Genomic DNA, 17,626 nt, shown 5'->3' with positions numbered 1-17,626 from the left:
CCAATGCAGCTCGCGCAAAAGCGGCGTGACGTGGGAGCGACGAGTCCCTCCCAACACCGCCCGCGCGGCCGCATTTTGAACTAGCTGGAGCCTCCGGGTGCTCCTCAAGGGAAGCCCCATGTAGAGAGCATTGCAGTAGTCCAGGCGGGAGGTCACAAGGGCATGAGTGACCGTGCGTAAGGCGTCCCGGTCCAGAAACTTCCTTGCGTGCCTTTTCTATGTTTATCTCATCACCAGGACCTATACGGGACATATTATCCATAGACTAAAACAGGGATCCCCAATCCCTGGACTGCGACCCATTCCCGGGCCATGTCGATTCGCAACCGGACCACACAAGCAGTGAGCCTGTGTGCACACAGGCACTTGACTTGCATGAGCGGTGGGCTGGCATGCGTGCACGCATGTGTGCAGCTGAATTTGTGCAAGTCAAGCTGGGCACGCATGTGTGCCAGCCTGCTGCTCACGCAAGTCGAGCTACGAGCGTGCACGATGGCCCGCCACTCACACAGCCCAGTTCACCTCTCTCCCCCTCCGTCAGGATGCCAAACTGCAAAGGTTGGGGACCGCTGGACTAAAAGAAATAATAGACATTAATACTGGTGTTTAATTATTTCACTTTTCGATTAAGAGATGTCTCCTATTGAAAGTTTGTTGAAAAGAGGGCTGCAGTTTGAACGAATGAATGTTCATGCTGCTACTGTAAAGCTATAAGTTTAAGGTAGAGGTTCAGGATTACATTACATTACCCAAGTAATGTAACCCATGATCAAATCAGGGAATAAATAAAAAGCTTACATTACATTACCCAAAGAGTAAAGAAAGACCACAAGAACTTGATTTTAAAGGGAGAACTAACTCTTACACATGCAAATGTCTCCCAAGAGAAGGGAGATCAAGCAAGGTAAGTAAAACCATATGTTGGGTAAATGAACATAAAAAAGAAATAGGCAACATGTATTATAGCACCACCATTTTGGCTGTTTTGTTAATAATAAATATTTAGAATATTTCAGAGAAATAAAACCAGGAAGGTACCACAAGGCTAATACTTTTCAGAAAACTGAAAACTTTATATTCTCTCTCTCTCTGTCTTATCCCTTCCAGATAACACGTTCAACATTTTGACCAAACGCAACGGATTCAGCCGGCAGAAACAAGAAGTCTATTTTTTACCCATCATCATCAGTGACAGTGGGAATCCTCCAATGAGTAGCACTAGTACTCTTACCATCAAGGTCTGTGGCTGCAGCAATGATGGCATTGCCCAGTCCTGCAATGCTGAAGCTTATGTCCTCCCTATTGGTCTCAGCATGGGTGCTTTAATAGCAATTCTGGCCTGCATCATTTTGCTTTTAGGTACGTATGAATATATTGCTGAGAAAGACACAGTGATTAGGTTGTTCAACTGGGATGATGGGGATCTGCATGGAAATCCATTTTTGGCCATAGAAGTTCATATGGTGACTTGGGTCTGGCCTCTCTTTGGGTGTTCCCACTTCGAAAATGATTCAGAAGAAAGACATCTCACTTATGTTCCCTAAACCATGCACATCTTTTTCAGGTTTCTGCATGAGCTTTAAAAATGTCTCACAACTCATTAACTGAATCCTTGGAGTGAGACTCTTAAAGCAGCCACATCTTTTCTTCAAGCTCTCAAGCTGTATCTCTTTTAATGAAAGCAGAGGGGTGCTGTGGTTAGACTTATGTGAGATTCAAAGTATTTCCTCAAAATCATATTCAGATCCCTACCATACCAAAGGCTAATTAATGATAGAAGAAGAAGAAAAAGTCGACAGAAGGAAATGTATACTGCCTTGATTATCTGGATCAGAGAGATACAAATCTCATGAATAAAAAAATGCACTTCTCAGGAAGAACTTCTGGGAAAGAAATCTTGAGTATAGATTGATTCAACCTAACCCCTGCTGTTTTTTTATATGCCAGTTCAAGTCATTCATTCATTTAATTTCTTCCAATTATGTCCACTTTTCCGTCAGTGGCGACCCAGATGCCTAGCAGCATTAATACAAATTTAACCCAATGCGAGAGATGCAAAGAACATAAAATAGTCATATAAAAAAACAAGTGAAACATTCTTGAAAATGAGTCAACAGTCCATTAAAATATATTTATCAGACAAACTCTTAGGCTTAAATACTAGTCTCTGTCTAATTTCAAAACATCTTCAGTATAAATGAAGTAAAAAGAGAAAAAGAAGAAGACCGGAGTCTGTAGGTGCAGAGCTTAAAAACAGAACTAAAGTAATGATACCATAAAGTTAAAATCCTAGAATTCCCCAGTCAGCAGGAGGCCATTGCTAAGAACTCTGGGAACTGAAGTTCATACATCTGGAGAGAATCCAAGTTGGGGAAAGCTGATTTAGCAGATAGGTGAATACTGGTCTTTTTCATTCTTTACCCTCCATGTATGATTTTTTTAAAATAAAAACACACATTTTGTAGTTTATAAGTTCCCTGGCTCTCATATTTCAAGCAGACTTTTGCAGAGCAGGACTTGTAGGGACCAACAGAAGCTCAGAAATAAATTTGGTTTAAAATATGAAGGAAATATATTGAAAAAGCATTCTTAGTAATGATGGAAATAAATCTACGCTAACAGAAACCAGGTAAAAAGTGTTAGTGTCCTCCAGGTATTTTAAGCACCAACTCTCAAAAGCTCCAAGTGGCATAGAAATAATTAGAACTTATAATTAAAATAATTAGAACTAATAATAATTAAATCAGAACTTCGTGATGGCCAAAGGCCACTCTTGATACAGTGGGATAGAATTGTGACATAAAATGGATGTAGCTGCCTTCCCGTGTTAAAGTTTGTGAGATGGACTACAATTTCTTGGAGTTTGTAAAGAGAGTGTGGGATTTATTCCTCTGGATGTATTGCATCACAATTTCTATGTGTAATAGAGAAAATAGCTTCAGGTTGGGCCATTGATTTCAGCAATTGTGGTTGAAGGGCTATAGTAAGTTTTAAAGAAGTACAAGTATAAACCTAAATCTTATGAAGGAAAGTTAAAGTGAAAACCTGAAGAATTATCATCCTCTCCAGAATATAGGATGTAGAGTGATCAGAGGCAAATTCCAGAGGATCACGTATAAACTTAAGTCCTATGAAGAGAAGTTAAAGAAGAATCCTGAAGAACGTTCAGCCTTTCCAGAATGTAGAATGTAGGCTGATCCAGAGGAAAGCAAAGGTTAGGAGAGAGGAGTAAGAGGTATTTACAGAGGAACCAATTATTTAGAGCGGGAAAAAGCTCATTTTCACTTGATGGATTCAAATGGAGGGTCAATAGTTCTCTGCTCGGGGTGTTTTAATTTCTTCTCGCTTCTGTTATTTATGATTCCAGACCTTGTATTAGGAGCTGTCGGCTGGGCTCACCATTTTGTGATATTTCCTTTGCAGTCATTGTGGTGCTTTTTGTAACGTTACGGAGACATAAGAATGAGCCTCTGATTATCAAAGACGATGAAGACGTGAGAGAAAACATCATCCGATACGATGACGAAGGGGGCGGCGAAGAGGACACCGAAGCGTTCGATATCGCGACGCTGCAGAACCCAGACGGAATAAATGGATTTTTACCCCGTAAGGATATTAAACCTGATCTTCAATTTATGCCCAGGCAGGGCCTGGCACCAGTCCCTAATGGGGTTGACGTTGATGAATTCATCAACGTTAGACTCCACGAGGCTGATAATGACCCCACAGCTCCTCCGTATGACTCAATTCAGATATATGGTTATGAGGGAAGAGGATCGGTGGCTGGTTCCTTAAGTTCTTTAGAGTCATCAACTTCAGACTCAGATCAGAATTTTGACTACCTCAGTGAATGGGGACCCCGTTTTAAAAGACTTGGGGAATTATATTCACTGGGGGAAAGTGACAAAGAAACTTGACAGTGGATTACAAATGTTCACTTTTTTTTCCCAGTCTTGACTTAAAACTCTCGTGTAATATTCTAGGGCCACCACAGTTCATTATGACTAATGTGGCTTTTTGTTTAGGGGCGACTTTAGCACCAGTCATCTTTTAAAATCAACTACATCGTAATGTTGAACCAAAAAAAAAAAGTACATAAATAAAAAAATATATATGTTAGGAGGTCTGAGTCTCGTGGAGTGTGGCGTTAAGTATGTAGAGTGTCTAGAAGTCTTTGGATATTCTATATTCACATGACCACTCTGAAGATGGGGTTTAGAGCTTGATCGTCTTTGGCAACGGGAACCAGTAATGCAATGGAGAAGGTCTTTCCCTTCCTAATGGACTTCTGTAGGACTTTTTTTTTGGTAAAGAAGATTATCTTCTGAGAGTCCATTAAGAACAAAGGATTTATCTCCCCACTGCCCACCAAGATTCCACAAGGGAAAACGAAAAAAAACAAACCATAAAAAATTAAAGCAATATCTGTCGTCTTTCCAATGCTGATTTTTTTTCTTTTCTTAAAGACAGGATTGATAAAAAAAAAACCCTCTTGGCCTCAACTGTGCAGTGACTCAAAGTTGTACATAGGATAATTATTGTTGGCTGCAAAAAAACCACCACAGACTGAACAATAACATCTTTAAATATTGTGTCAAGCCTTAAAATATTCACATGTTCTTAATCCATTCCAGGGACAGGATTCAAAATCCACAGTTGTGGGGAGGAAATCTGACAATATGGATTATTTTCTAGAAGGATTGATTCTTCTTTGACTTTCATAAGGAAAAAAAAAAGGAGAAGAATCAATGAAGGAGGATGGACTCACACATATGAAATTGAAGCTGGTTTTATTGCTAAAGAATGCATTTATTTGTTTAATCCTTGAAATAAATATTTTATTGATGTCCATTACTGCTTTTATTTATTAAGGTTGGGTTTTGGAAGTGTATAAGGGAAAAAAAAGAACCATCTAAAGTATTGTATTCAGTCCCACTGATAAAAGTTTTAGAATGGTTTCTTCTATATATAGTGAATGTTAATTGAAACATGCTTTTTTTTTAAAAAAAAAAAAAACAACCCACAAGGATTGTTAGCTGTAGAGGAGTAAAAAATGAATGCTAGCGAGTGAAAAAATGTCCCTAGAGGAAATTAACTTTGGATGTTTTTCTATTTATACCATAAACCTACTATGTTCAGTACAAGCACAAACATCTGGAAGTAAACCAGTTCATGTGAATATTAAAACAAGAACAACAACAAAAGTCTCTACATTTTAAAAATTCCACACAAAATACCATAAGGTTTTTCTGCTGTGCTAGAAAAAGATCCAGTGTGTGTGTGTATATATATATATATATATATTTTCTGCTAATGTTCTTAGCATTTATTTCTTTTCTTCCTTAGAATATTCATAGTTCTGTATGGAAATCTTGTTCAGAGACACCCACCTATGGAAGCTGTCAGCATCCTCAATTTGTAATGGAAACTTATCATTTAGAAGTAGCGTCTGTATAATAAAATTAAATGGTATATAAAAATCATTTTACTTTTTTTCCCTATTTCTGTTTGGAAGCTTTCTTTTTTAAAAAAAATAAATAAATCTCAATGTATTGTATTCAGAAAAAAAGAAAGGGGAAAAAAAACAAAGCAAAATACCTGTATTGTTTCCTACTTTGTGGAAATATATATATATTTTTATAAATACCTTCTTTGTGATCACGGTTTCTTTTGGTGTTACCTGCATCTTGCAGAGAGTTGCAATTTCTTTTGAAGTCTTTTAAGGAATCAGTACTTTATGTGGATGTCAGCCAATATATGAATATCCTGGCCTGCAAATAGAAGTAGAATGACTGTGACAAAAGAAACCAAAGGGAGAATTTGAATACCAGCTGCATTGACAAAATCACCATCAGTCAATTGCAAAAGGCAGCTTTACTTGGAATACCTTACATCTTGTGACAATACCTTTAAGGTTATTACACAACAACACCTGCTTATCCCAGGTCCTTGAGAAGGACTCCGTAGGTGGACAAATGGCAAATCCAGTCTAAACAACTGACTGACTGTGTGATCAACCATAAAAGACGCAGAGATGAATTAGATGTTATGAAGACTTGTACATGTTCCAAATTCACCATGTCTAGAATTTTGCAATGCCAAAACAATTAAACCATAATATGATTTGACACAATGGCCCAATTTACACACACACACACACACACACACACACACACACACACACACACACACACTTGGTTTGATTGTTTGATTATGTGCCATCAACTTTTAACAACCACATAGATAGTTTTTCTTCATGATGATTTCTCCCTAACCTAGTCTTTCTCGTCTTCCAACAGTGCACCCATCGCTACTGTAACTGAGTCCATCCAACCTCCTGCTCGTCATCCTCTTATTCTCTTTCCTTCTACTTTTCCCAGCATTACAGCCTTCTTCAGAGAGTTGGGACTTCACATAATGTGTCCGAAGTAGGATAATTTGAGACTGGTCATCTGTGCCTTGAGTGAGAACTCTGGGTTGACTTGTTTAATGATTCACTGGTTTGTTTTCTTCAGTGTCCATGTTAACCTCAGGAATCATCTTCAACACCAAAGTTCAAAAGCATTCATACTCTTTCTATCTTACCTTTTCTAAGTCCAGTTCACAAGCATGCACACGTGCATAAAATACAAAGACAGAACATGCCAAGCCAAGAGCTTTTGCACCAGAGACAAATTCCTTGTGTGTCTAATAATCTGATCTGTAATTTGCAGATCAGTCACTAAGCATTAGTATTCGTAAAATAAATGTGGGAAGGAGGTTTTCCTTAAGGTTCATTTCTCTGGTATCTTTGATGGCCACTAAATAAAGTTGAATTATTCATCTCAAAACATTCTGTTCGATGTATTAAAATGAGAATACATTGCTATACAGTATCGATGTGAGTGAGTGAGCAAATGTCTATGTGATACGAACAATAACAGTGATGTTAAAATTTATTTGAAAATGACACTTCCCTCCCACATTCCTAAGAACATAAATAAACTGAAAAGTGGACTATAAGCAGAATCATTTATAGCTGTTTAGTCAAATTAACCGTAACAACATGAAGGGTGTGTTTCAGAAGGGTGAAATAGTATTCCAGCATGGCACTTCAATGTTTTCATGCTTGCTTCAAAAGAAGATTGTTTTGTTATTTAACAAGCAGTCATCATTTCATGGAGTGGAGAGTTCCATATGATGGCATTATGTTAAAAATCTCTCACCTAGATAGCTAACAAAAATGTTGCAATATAAAGTGTTCCTCTTGACGGTTCCACTCCACATCTATGCCCTCTTCTTGGACCTTATATATATTTTTGCCACAAATCCCATTTTCCCCTACTGCTCCTTAGAGTTAGCATTCAATGCTCAATGAACGAATTCATTCCAATATTTACTTTTTCTGAAAGACCTCATTTCTTCAGAGAATTTTCTTTTCCTTCTTTCCATCCTTCAAGAGCCGTGGTGACCCAGTGGTCAGAATGTAGTACTTCAGACTAACTCTGCCCATAGCCACAAGTTCAATCCTGACCAGCTCAAGGTTGACTCAGCCTTCCATCCTTCCGAGGTTGGTAAAATGAGGACCCAAATTGTTGGTGGCAATGTGCTGACTCTATAAATTGCTTAGAGAGTATTGTAAAGCACCGCTGTGAATCGGTATATAAATCTAAGTGCTATTGCTATCCTCCCTTTGATTTTATGTTTTATTTTAATTTTTTTTTGTACTTCGTAAAAATAGCACCTGGAGAACTGAATCTAGTGTTAATATCTATAACGGTCATATGATTATGGATATTGGAAGCTCTTGCAAGTGATTTTCACTCATGTTTATTTCTCTCAGCAGATCGGGATCTCAAAAACATATGAAGCCACACAAGTGATTGTTAATCTCATTTTCTCCCTGCCACAAAAAAGTAAATAAATAACAACACCTATTTTTAATACAGTCCTCCATAAACTATATGCAAATATTTAATCTGGAAAAATCCATAGAAATTTCCTTTCCGTGAGAAAGTGCTTTTTTAATCTCCTTTTGTTTCTGTATTTGGGAGTTGTGATAATTTGGAACTTATTCCTTACTGTTGTCAATGTTGAGTAATAACATTAATTGTTAATTATAATAATAAGATAATCAATCAATTGACAAGGGATCCTGGAGAGATTCATTTTGACTGGCTTGTTTTTCAGTTACTCAACTTTCCTTTTCTCTGTAAGTTTCCTATCTAAGTAGAGAAAGCCTGATATGAGTTCTATTTTCATGGTTTCTTCCCTAGAGACTGAATAATAGAGGCCTGCGAGATTTCAGGCCACTGGAGAAATATTTTTGCCATGAAAGATACAGAAGCCACCTTGGTCACCTCCTATCTCAGGAAAACAAGAGAGAATGGAAATGACATCTTTGTACTTTGTGAAAACGAATAAGAACAGTTGTAAAATGCAAAATGAATGTAAAGCTACCTCCAAAGCATTGATAGTAAGTTGGCTTAGAGAAAGTATAGGTTTGTTTTAACTATGGATGAGTTTCACATCCTTGAAAGAGCAAATATGGTGCCTGAATGCCTTCATTGCTCAATGTCCAACTATCCATCACCTAGGACAGGGTCCCCAACCCCCAAGCTGCGTTCCACTACCAGGCTGTGCTTATTCACAACTGGGCCATGCAAGCGGCGGGCTGAAGGGCCGGTGCGTGCATGCAGCTGTACTTGTGTGAGTGGCGGGCCGTTGCCCATGCACACATGTGCGCAGCTGAACATGCAGAAGTTGAGCTGCATGCACCTGCACGCCAACTCATTGCTCACGCAAGTTGACCTGGTGCGTCACCAGCCCACCACTCACATTGCCCAGTTCCCATCTGCTCCCAACGCCAGGCCACCAAGCCACAAAAGTTGGGAACCGCTGACCTGGGAGATTCTCTGTATGGGGAAGTTGGGACACAGTAATATTCTTGTAATCTCCCAGGTAGACTATTGCAATGGTCTTTTTATGGATAACAAAAAAACTTAAAAGTTAGGCAGAATGTAGTAGAAGTAAGACCGTAGGCTGGACTAATGTTTAGGGATCATAAAGCAAGAGGAACTGCATTGTATCCTTGTATATTTAGGACTGGGTTATTGAAAAAGTCCTCTCCTAGTATGTATAGTCAAACTTCCTTTCATTTCTTTGGAATCTCATCCTCTGGATGTTCTGACTGTCCTCGCTTGCATTTGGGCTTAACAACTATAAACCTGGCCACCTGTTATTTTTCCTTTCTAAAAAAAATCTTTACTTCTTTATTACCATGGGTCCTGAAATATGGTTTCTTTTTATTTCATTTCAGGATGTTATCCTGTGGATTTTATGGCTTGTAATTGGCCCTGAGATTCTTAGGGCAGGTGGCAGGCTATAAATGGTTTAATATTGCAAGCCATGTTGGGTACTTCAATAAGCTGAAAGACACAGGATGGATTGAATAGTAAATAAGAGACAATAAAATATTTTAATGAGTGAATAAAATAGTGATGCCCAATGGAAAATCTGGGTGATGCAGAGATAATTTGAGCTTCAGCTGACTAATGGTAGTATGATTTTCAATTTAATTTTTATGCACGCGCGCACACATGCACACACTCTTAGATATGGTGTGCTTTTATAGATGAAATTTGGGATTTATGTCAATGTTCCAATCCAAAATACAAGTACTCCAATATGTGGATCAAATTACCTTTCTAAGTCGCCCAGAAATTTAAGTCAAGTAGTTCCTCCATGTGATTACATTCCTTCATGTAATGCCTAACAGGTTTCTTTGCAGAGAAACTCTCAAATATATGACCTTCCAATTGCCTTTTTTGATTGAAACTGCAACAGAGACCACAGCAGTAATAAGATTCCCTCCCTCCTTTCCTAAAATGCTATTGTCTCCACTATAGGAGAATCAAAGCATGTCACAAAACTCATTGGCATCAGTCAAAAAGGTACCCATAACCTATATCATGCAGTGTTACTTTAAATTATGTGTCTGTGCAATTTTAAAGCACAAAATGAATCTGAAGAAAGATGGGAACTAATCACGGTTCTATCTTTGCACAATGTTAAGGTGCCTGTGAAAACGGTCTTATCTAACAGCGTTTAGTGGATGAAATCAACAGAAATTCGGCTGTGGAATGGAAAGGGTTCAAAGCGAATACTTTTTTTTGTATTATTATTTAGCTATTCCACATTTCAAGGATCAGTAACCATTTCAGAGCAAGATACCATTGCACAATATCCTCCAAATTACATTTGCTAATCTTCCATGCAGAAGCACCAAATGCTCCAGAGAATTCATAAGTGGTCACAAAACCTCTGCATTCTTCGGAAGTCTGGACATTCTGGGATATTTGAGAGAGATCCAAACGAGGGCTTATTTTTGGGGTAGGGCTTATATTAGGCCCATCCCTCCCCCCCAAAAAATCAAACTAGGGCTTATTTGGGGGTAGGTCTTACTTTTGGGAAACACGGTAGTTTCTTAAGCAACAGTGTAGAAGTCATTTGCCTTTGGCACTCTGGGGATGTTTTTTTCCCCCCTCCTGACTTCTAGTACGCTATTAGCAATATATCACTGGTCCAGGTTCTCACCAATCATTAACTATTTTGCTCAGATTGTCCAGGGACTGTCATCTACTGAGCAGAAGTGGCACCTAGAAAATGAAAAAGATATAAGGCCCATAATTTGTATCCATTTCCATCTTTTTTCGGCCACTTTTCTTCATTGTGATCTCTCTCCCTCCTTCTCTCCACAGTCTTTTCCTTTGTATGCCATCGCTTTCAGAATTGGCAAAGGATGAAGTTTGTAAGATGCTGTGAGAGGGTTGGAGAAAAGGGCAAAGGCAAGGTTTTGTCAAACAGGTAACTCGTTGTGGCTCAGTGAAAACAAAGAGACAGAGTCAATATTCTATCTCTAGATAACTCGTTTATTCAGCACTGGACAAAGGTGGGCTCTCCCATAAAGCTGGAAGAACCCTGAACGCAATTTCAATCAAGTCTATATACATTTTTGCAGTTACGTAAACAGGAATATGGTCCTACTATTTAAAACAGTGGTTCTCAACCTTTTTAATGCCGCGACCCCAACCGGTCGTAAGTCGAGGACTAAACCGGTCGTAAGTCGAGGACTACCCAACCGGTCGTAAGTCGAGGACTTTCCCTGCCCGGGAGCGCCGCACATGCGTGGTTCCGCCCCCTGCGCCAGCCAAGGCGTAGCTGGCAAGCGGCAGAGACGGAGCAGGCCGACCACCAGCTGGCCCAGCCCAAGGGAGGTAAGGCACCCGCTGGAAAAGGGGGAAAAAATGGCGGACAAAAAAAATGGCGGACAAAAAAAATGGCAGACAGCCTTGCTTGGCGACCCCCATGAAATGGTCGATCGACCCCAAATGGGGTCCCGACCCACAGGTTGAGAACCACTGATTTAAAATATAGCAGTTGCAAAAATATTTTTACACACTCCCATTTGTTTTTTAGCCTTGCTAGTAATTTCTCCTCAGAGTTTCCATTTCCTTTAAGAACTGGTCTTCCTTCCCTTCATTTCCATCATTTTGACCGTGTGATCAAAGTTTTCAGAATCCTGATCAACAATTTGAAATTAATAATAAATTGATTGATTAATTGATTGATTGATTCATTCATTCATTCATTTGTTCGTTCATTAAATTTGCCACCCAGTTGGCCACAAGGTGACTCTGGGCAACTTACAGGATTAAAGTGAAATCATAAACATACAAATAAATGTGTAAAATCGCATTAAAATTGCAATAAAATACAGGTTATTTTTATCCTGAATAGGCAAAGGAAAGCATTGTCGGAATCTGTTGCCTGCCAGATATCACCCTCGCTTTCTTTCTCTGTAAAAAGCAGAAGAAAAAAAGAGTGATATCTTTAGGAAGAGGGTAGCAGTTACAGCATTTCCGATATTCCCCTGAGTAACAACTCAAATAGGCAGTGGATTGAAACCACTGACACTAATGGGTAATGGGGATTAACCATCACTGTGTTGGATTATAGCCAGGATTTCTTGGTACAAATAAGGATGATTAGCATAAATTTCACAAGAGTTATATATGGTGCTTAGACAGCCTGCCAAGAAGCATTTCCAGGAACTCTGGCAGCCTGAAAAAAGATGAATGTCTTCCAAGAAATATTCATCATTCTTTTGAAGAGCAGTCCATAATGTTGAGAATGCCTTCAAAGGTTGGAAAAAGAAAAGGAAGCCATTCACCACATTAAGAGCTTATTTCCATATGAGAGCAGATGTCATGAGCAGCCAGCCTGCTAGTGATGAAACACCAGAGACTAGAGAATGGATTTCCATAGTTATGACCCCGATAAGCTGGATGTGCTGTACATTATTTCTACATGTGTACACTTTTTGTGAATGATAATATTCTGGCTTTGTGGAAAGTGGAAGCCAATTTAGTCCACCATATAATTCACTATGATGGAGTTTGTAATCACACTGTAAAGTGAGAGAAGCTGTTCTATAGGATGCTGAAAGAGGTTGCAATGCTGGTGTGTGTGTGTGTATGTTGTGTTTAAAGCTACTCCAAAACCCATCACACGATTCACTATGAAAATTTATAAAAAAACCTTTGGCTGCTCTTTTTGTCACCCTGCCACAAAGATATTTTCCAAATGTCTTCATAAAGGCAAACTAAGCCATTTTGGTCTACTTGGGTACCAAAGAGATTCCAAAGCTTCTTTATATAATAAAATGTGGAATCACATGACTTTAATAATAGTTTAAACCAGAGGTTGGGCACCAGGGATCGGTTCCTTGGAGGGAGGTTTTTCCGCAGACCGAAGAGTGTGTGTTTTGTGTGCTGCCTGCATCTCATGGATGGGGCTTTGCTTGTTTGTGCAGACCGGTTGCTGGCATGCCGCGGATGCCAAATGCCGGTCCACAAACTCGGGGTTGGGGACCCCTGGCTTAATCAACAGGATAAACCAAGGCTTAAAAAAAAGAGAGCAAAGCACCCCCCCCCCCCTCTTTCAAGCAGGCACTTCAAGGATCATTCAACAATAACCTTTTAAAAATGCTTACTAGGAACAGGAGAGAAAGAGTGATAGAAGGAGGAACAAAAAACTTTGTTTCACTTTACTATTTCCTATCAGTTCGTGTAGAGGAAGATTTGGTAGGCAATTTGATTTATCTTTCTTAAAAGCTATATTTTTTAAAAAAAAATTAATTCATTTATTGGAAGAGAAAAGTTATGAACAAGATAGTTCATGTATAATCTGCATCAGATTATGTTTGTGTGTGTGGGTGTATGCAGATTATACATGAAGATTAGATAAATAGAGAGATGAGAGAAATAGATGATAGATATGATAGATATAGATGATAGATAGCTAGGTAGGTAGGTAGGTAGGTAGATGGATGGATGGATGGATGGATGGATAGATAGATAGATAGATAGATAGATAGATAGATAGATAGATAGATAGATAGATAGATAGATAGATAGATAGATAGATGGATAGATGGACGGACGGACGGACGGACGGACGGACGGACGGACGGACGGACGGATAGATAATAGGAATTTCTCTACAAGACACAATATTTCCATAGAGGAAACCCAACTGATTACACACACACTTCACCATCTTTAGACAATCTGATTATAAATTACCTAGGATATATAAACATGTCTTGGTTTTGAGGGCCATTGAAACAAATTCTAGCATCCTCTTAGCTGACCTTGTCTCAAAGATACAAAACATTTAAAAGAGGCAAGAGATTCAGAGAGATGCAAAATCTGAAGCTGTACGAATGTAATAATTTGAAAAGAAATGTCAGTTCCTTAAATTATTTAATGCACTACATCAGACCTTGTTTTAACTTGTTTTCAACACCAGTGTGACCTTGGAATAAAGAGAGAGAGGTGATTGCTAAAAAGAAAACTTAATTCTTTTGTACAAGGAACTTTATCTGCCTAGATTATAGCCTCTTTTAAGGATTGGTGCCATATGCGTGTGAATCTTTGTCTATTCAACCACAGATAATTGTGTTTTAAATTAAAACGGAACATTCAGGTCAATTAATATCTGGCTCCTGTTTCATCAATAATAGAATGTGTGAAGCATTGTTGCCTTTATGGCATCATAACCTCCCACATATTTAAAAGAAATGAAAGAGGAAACTACTGCATTTTAAGAAGTAAGTCTACAGTACCTTGCAGATAAAATTCTGTTGATGTGGAAAATGAGTAAAGTAGGTTTCATGTTTATGTTTTGTAGGCTGGAATACACAAAAATGCAAGACTGAATATGAAAATAAGTGAAATTATTCTTAGTTTTTGTTTCATAAATCAGCGATTGGTAGCCGCCGCTTCCACTAGCATCCCATTTTCAGCACCCAGAAACTCCCTTGTATATAAAAGACTGGATCCTTCCTTCCTTCCTTCCTTCCTTCCTTCCTTCCTTCCCTTCCCTTCCCTTCCCTTCCTTCCTTCCTTCCCAATCTCATCTTTTCTTCCTTCCTTCCTTCCTTCCTTCCTTCCTTCCTTCCTTCCTTCCCACTCTCATCTTTTCTTCCTTCCTTCCTTCCTTCCTTCCTTCCTTCCTTCCCAATCTCATATTTCCTTCCTTCCTTCCTTCCTTCCTTCCTTCCTTCCTTCTTTCCTCCCTCCCTCTCTCTCTCTCTCTGGTTATGGTTTTAGAATGCAAAATGGGTTTATTTGTACCTTAAATATTCTGAAATTCCCAAATTAGTATGGGAGGAAAGGGGACACTAGACAATGAGTCTTCTGATTCATGTCATACAACTTGGCTACCCTTGATAAAGTAATGAACTTCTTACTGTACTGTCTCCAGTGAGTCCTTAAACAGTATTGGATTAAAGTTTGCCACACAGAGACAAACAACATGGCTAATATGTGTCTTCATATCATGTTAAAACTGTGTAAACCATGGTTGTGTTAAACGTGAACAAGCATCCCATATATGTATAGTCTGTGTGCCTGTTTGTTCAAAAGTATTTGAATGTGAATATATATAATGTGAACATGATATGTCTTAGTTTTAATGAATGTGCCAATTTTAGTCACCTGCACATAATAGGATTATCTTGAAAGATTAGTCACTGAGATCAATGGTTTTTTTTCCAAGAATTGCATTTATCCTAAGAAAATATTCCTTTAGTTCTCCGTTAAAAAGTGAGTTAGTTTATTTTCTATTGGGGTATATTCCTGAGTTCCGTTAGATAAAGTAAAAATAAACAGATCCCAAAATGAAAACAATATACAGTAGTCTACAATAAGCCTAATGTTCTTTAAACCTCTCTTTATGGCCATTGTTCCTGCCCACCCATCTTCTGCCAGCATCTGCTCTGTTCATTTACCTAAATACTCCATCTGCCTCCTTTGAGGTGTTTTAGGAGATAACAATGGCTATCTATCACTTGGAACCGTGCTGATGTTTCCATGGCAGATTTGTAATTAAGTTAGCTCACCAGAGATCAAGATGGGCCCAATAAACACTTTCAGCACAATGCTTTCAGACAGAATGTTACACTGTGTTGCCAGAGCCGTACTAAAATACAACTGGTCAAAATGTGGGGAGCTCATTCTCTCTTAGGGTTGCCAGGTCTGCTTCCCAAAAATAGCGGACAAGCGGGGGGGGGGGGTTAAATAGTAAAAAAAGTAGACTGTACAGCTTTAGATTTCATCATAAAGCTTTTGAATAAAAAAAAAATGTCCACTATTTTGTGAAAAAAAATAGTGAACATAATGTGAAAAAAGCGGACTGTCTGCTCAAATAGTGGACACCTGGCAACCCTATTCTCTCTGGCGAATTAACAATATTTAGAGTCTTTCTGCAATGATCTGCTACGGACAAAACAGACAATTGGGATATTTGTTTCCTGAGCAAAATCTGCATGGTTGTGAGTCTTTTGATATATTGATGGGGAGGGAGAGAGAGAGAGAGAGAGAGAGAGAGAGAGAGAGAGAGAGAGAGAGAGAGAGAGATGAACATTTGGGAATTTTCAGAATAGCATTAGTGTAAACCATGAAGCTTGGTAATGGGAAGAACACACTTCTTTAATCGCAAAGAGCTCTTGGCTGACCTAAGCTATGCATTTCACTGGCATGCTAAGAAGAAAATAGCAAAGATGACCTGGAAATTGCTTTTAATGTAATTGGTTTGCCATCAGCCAAGGCATCTCGGTAAAGATTTTCAGGGATGTCAGAAAAGGAGAGGCACATGTGGAAATTGGAAACCTCACAGAGAGGGGGGGGTGTCAGCCTAGGAAGAAATGGAGGAACTAAGTGAAATTACACTTTTGACAGAGCTAAAGGAATGATAGATGGGTCATCTCCATCTGTATGGAGGCAAGTGACAAATCCCAGATCTAGTCTTCCTACAATTGCTATTGTCCTGATTGAAGAAGCAGGGGGAAAGGATGGCAGATTATAATCAAAATTCTTTAAGATATAGGTGCCCAGACTTTGTCCCTAGGGCCCTTTCGACCTCCCAAAGTTTTAACTGTATGTTTACAGAAGTTGCCACCAACTTGTAATTCAGAGTATAACCGAATAGGGACATTATTGAATGTAGGTGGATTTTCCCATTAACTGGATCAAATTCATGAGGCTAATTGGCCTATGTGGAATAGAATCAAAGTTGGAAGGGGTGTCCAAGATCATCAAACGGAGATCCTTGCTCAGTGACAGAATGGAGTGATTGGATTGAAAGGAATTCATTGAGTTACCCTTTGGAAACTGATCTGTGAAGCAAAGTGATCAGCTGTGCCACTTGACTTTGGGTCTTTGTGCCCTTGTGTAATTTGGTAAAATTGTGAGAAAGTGAGGACAAGCTGGCTTTATCAGCCCCTACTGGCTATCTTTCAAGACTCACCAAAATTCTATCATAATCCTCCCTTTTATCTCCTTCTTTATGATCAGTTACCTTTACTGGAATCTGCTATTTAGAGAAAGAAAGAACAATCTTCCATGCCCACATTTTCCATATCATGCATAATTCTGTATGCTTCACCATCCCCTCCTTCCATCTTTTCTTAAACTACCCCAGTCTGAATATTCTTGATGAACAATTGCTCCTATAATGTATTTGCTCTAGTCTGCAACCGAACATGGACCACAGGTGTGAGCGTGTGCATAATGTAAGGCGTATTGGTTTTAATGGAGTAAACGTTATTTTCCCCACTGGTCATGAGCAGATGAAAATGAGTCCCTAGGGGGCTGCTTATTACGTATCGTGATGGACAATCATGAAGACAAAGTACTTGTGAATATGTGAAAAAGTGGCTGTTCTTTCAACTTCTTGTCCAGGAAAATTGGCAGGCAAAATCTATTTCTGCTTAATAGCTAAGGCTGACCTTGACTGGACCTTGGTTCTTGGTGACTTCACAGCTATAGCAGTAAGGAACAGGGTTGTTAATGCTGTCTTTTGGAACTGTTCTTTTTTTAAAATCAGGTCTGAAATTTCTTGGTATTCCCCATCCAGGTCTGCTTAACTTTTAAAGATCATCCAGAATTGCATAGGTTCTGCTGGGAAGGCAGAAGCAATGGAAAATTGAGAAGTGATTTGGGGGAAAGAGATCTAGTAACCCACTTTGCAAAATATGTGAGGGAGCTGCCACAAAGAAGAGGGGGTCAACCTGTTCTCCAAA

The 17,626-nt window shown here is 38.9% G+C and overlaps 1 protein-coding gene across 1 annotated transcript in view; it reads left to right on the top strand.

Annotated features, from left to right (window-relative positions):
* Positions 1–3,974, top strand: part of LOC107297545 (cadherin-8-like) — a 27,454-nt gene extending 23,480 nt beyond the window's left edge. The window contains exons 3-4 of the mRNA XM_015826906.2: positions 1,108–1,359; positions 3,424–3,974. Of these exons, the coding sequence (XP_015682392.2) occupies positions 1,108–1,359; positions 3,424–3,917 (746 nt within the window). The 3' untranslated portion in view covers positions 3,918–3,974. The remainder of the gene's footprint in view (positions 1–1,107; positions 1,360–3,423) is intronic.
* Positions 3,975–17,626: the final 13,652 nt, after the last annotated feature.

Source organism: Protobothrops mucrosquamatus, unplaced genomic scaffold (assembly GCF_001527695.2).
Source record: "Protobothrops mucrosquamatus isolate PMUCROS unplaced genomic scaffold, P.Mucros_1.0 scaffold3373, whole genome shotgun sequence".
NCBI lineage: Eukaryota > Metazoa > Chordata > Lepidosauria > Squamata > Viperidae > Protobothrops > Protobothrops mucrosquamatus.
This window is presented reverse-complemented; position numbering and strand designations above follow the sequence as displayed.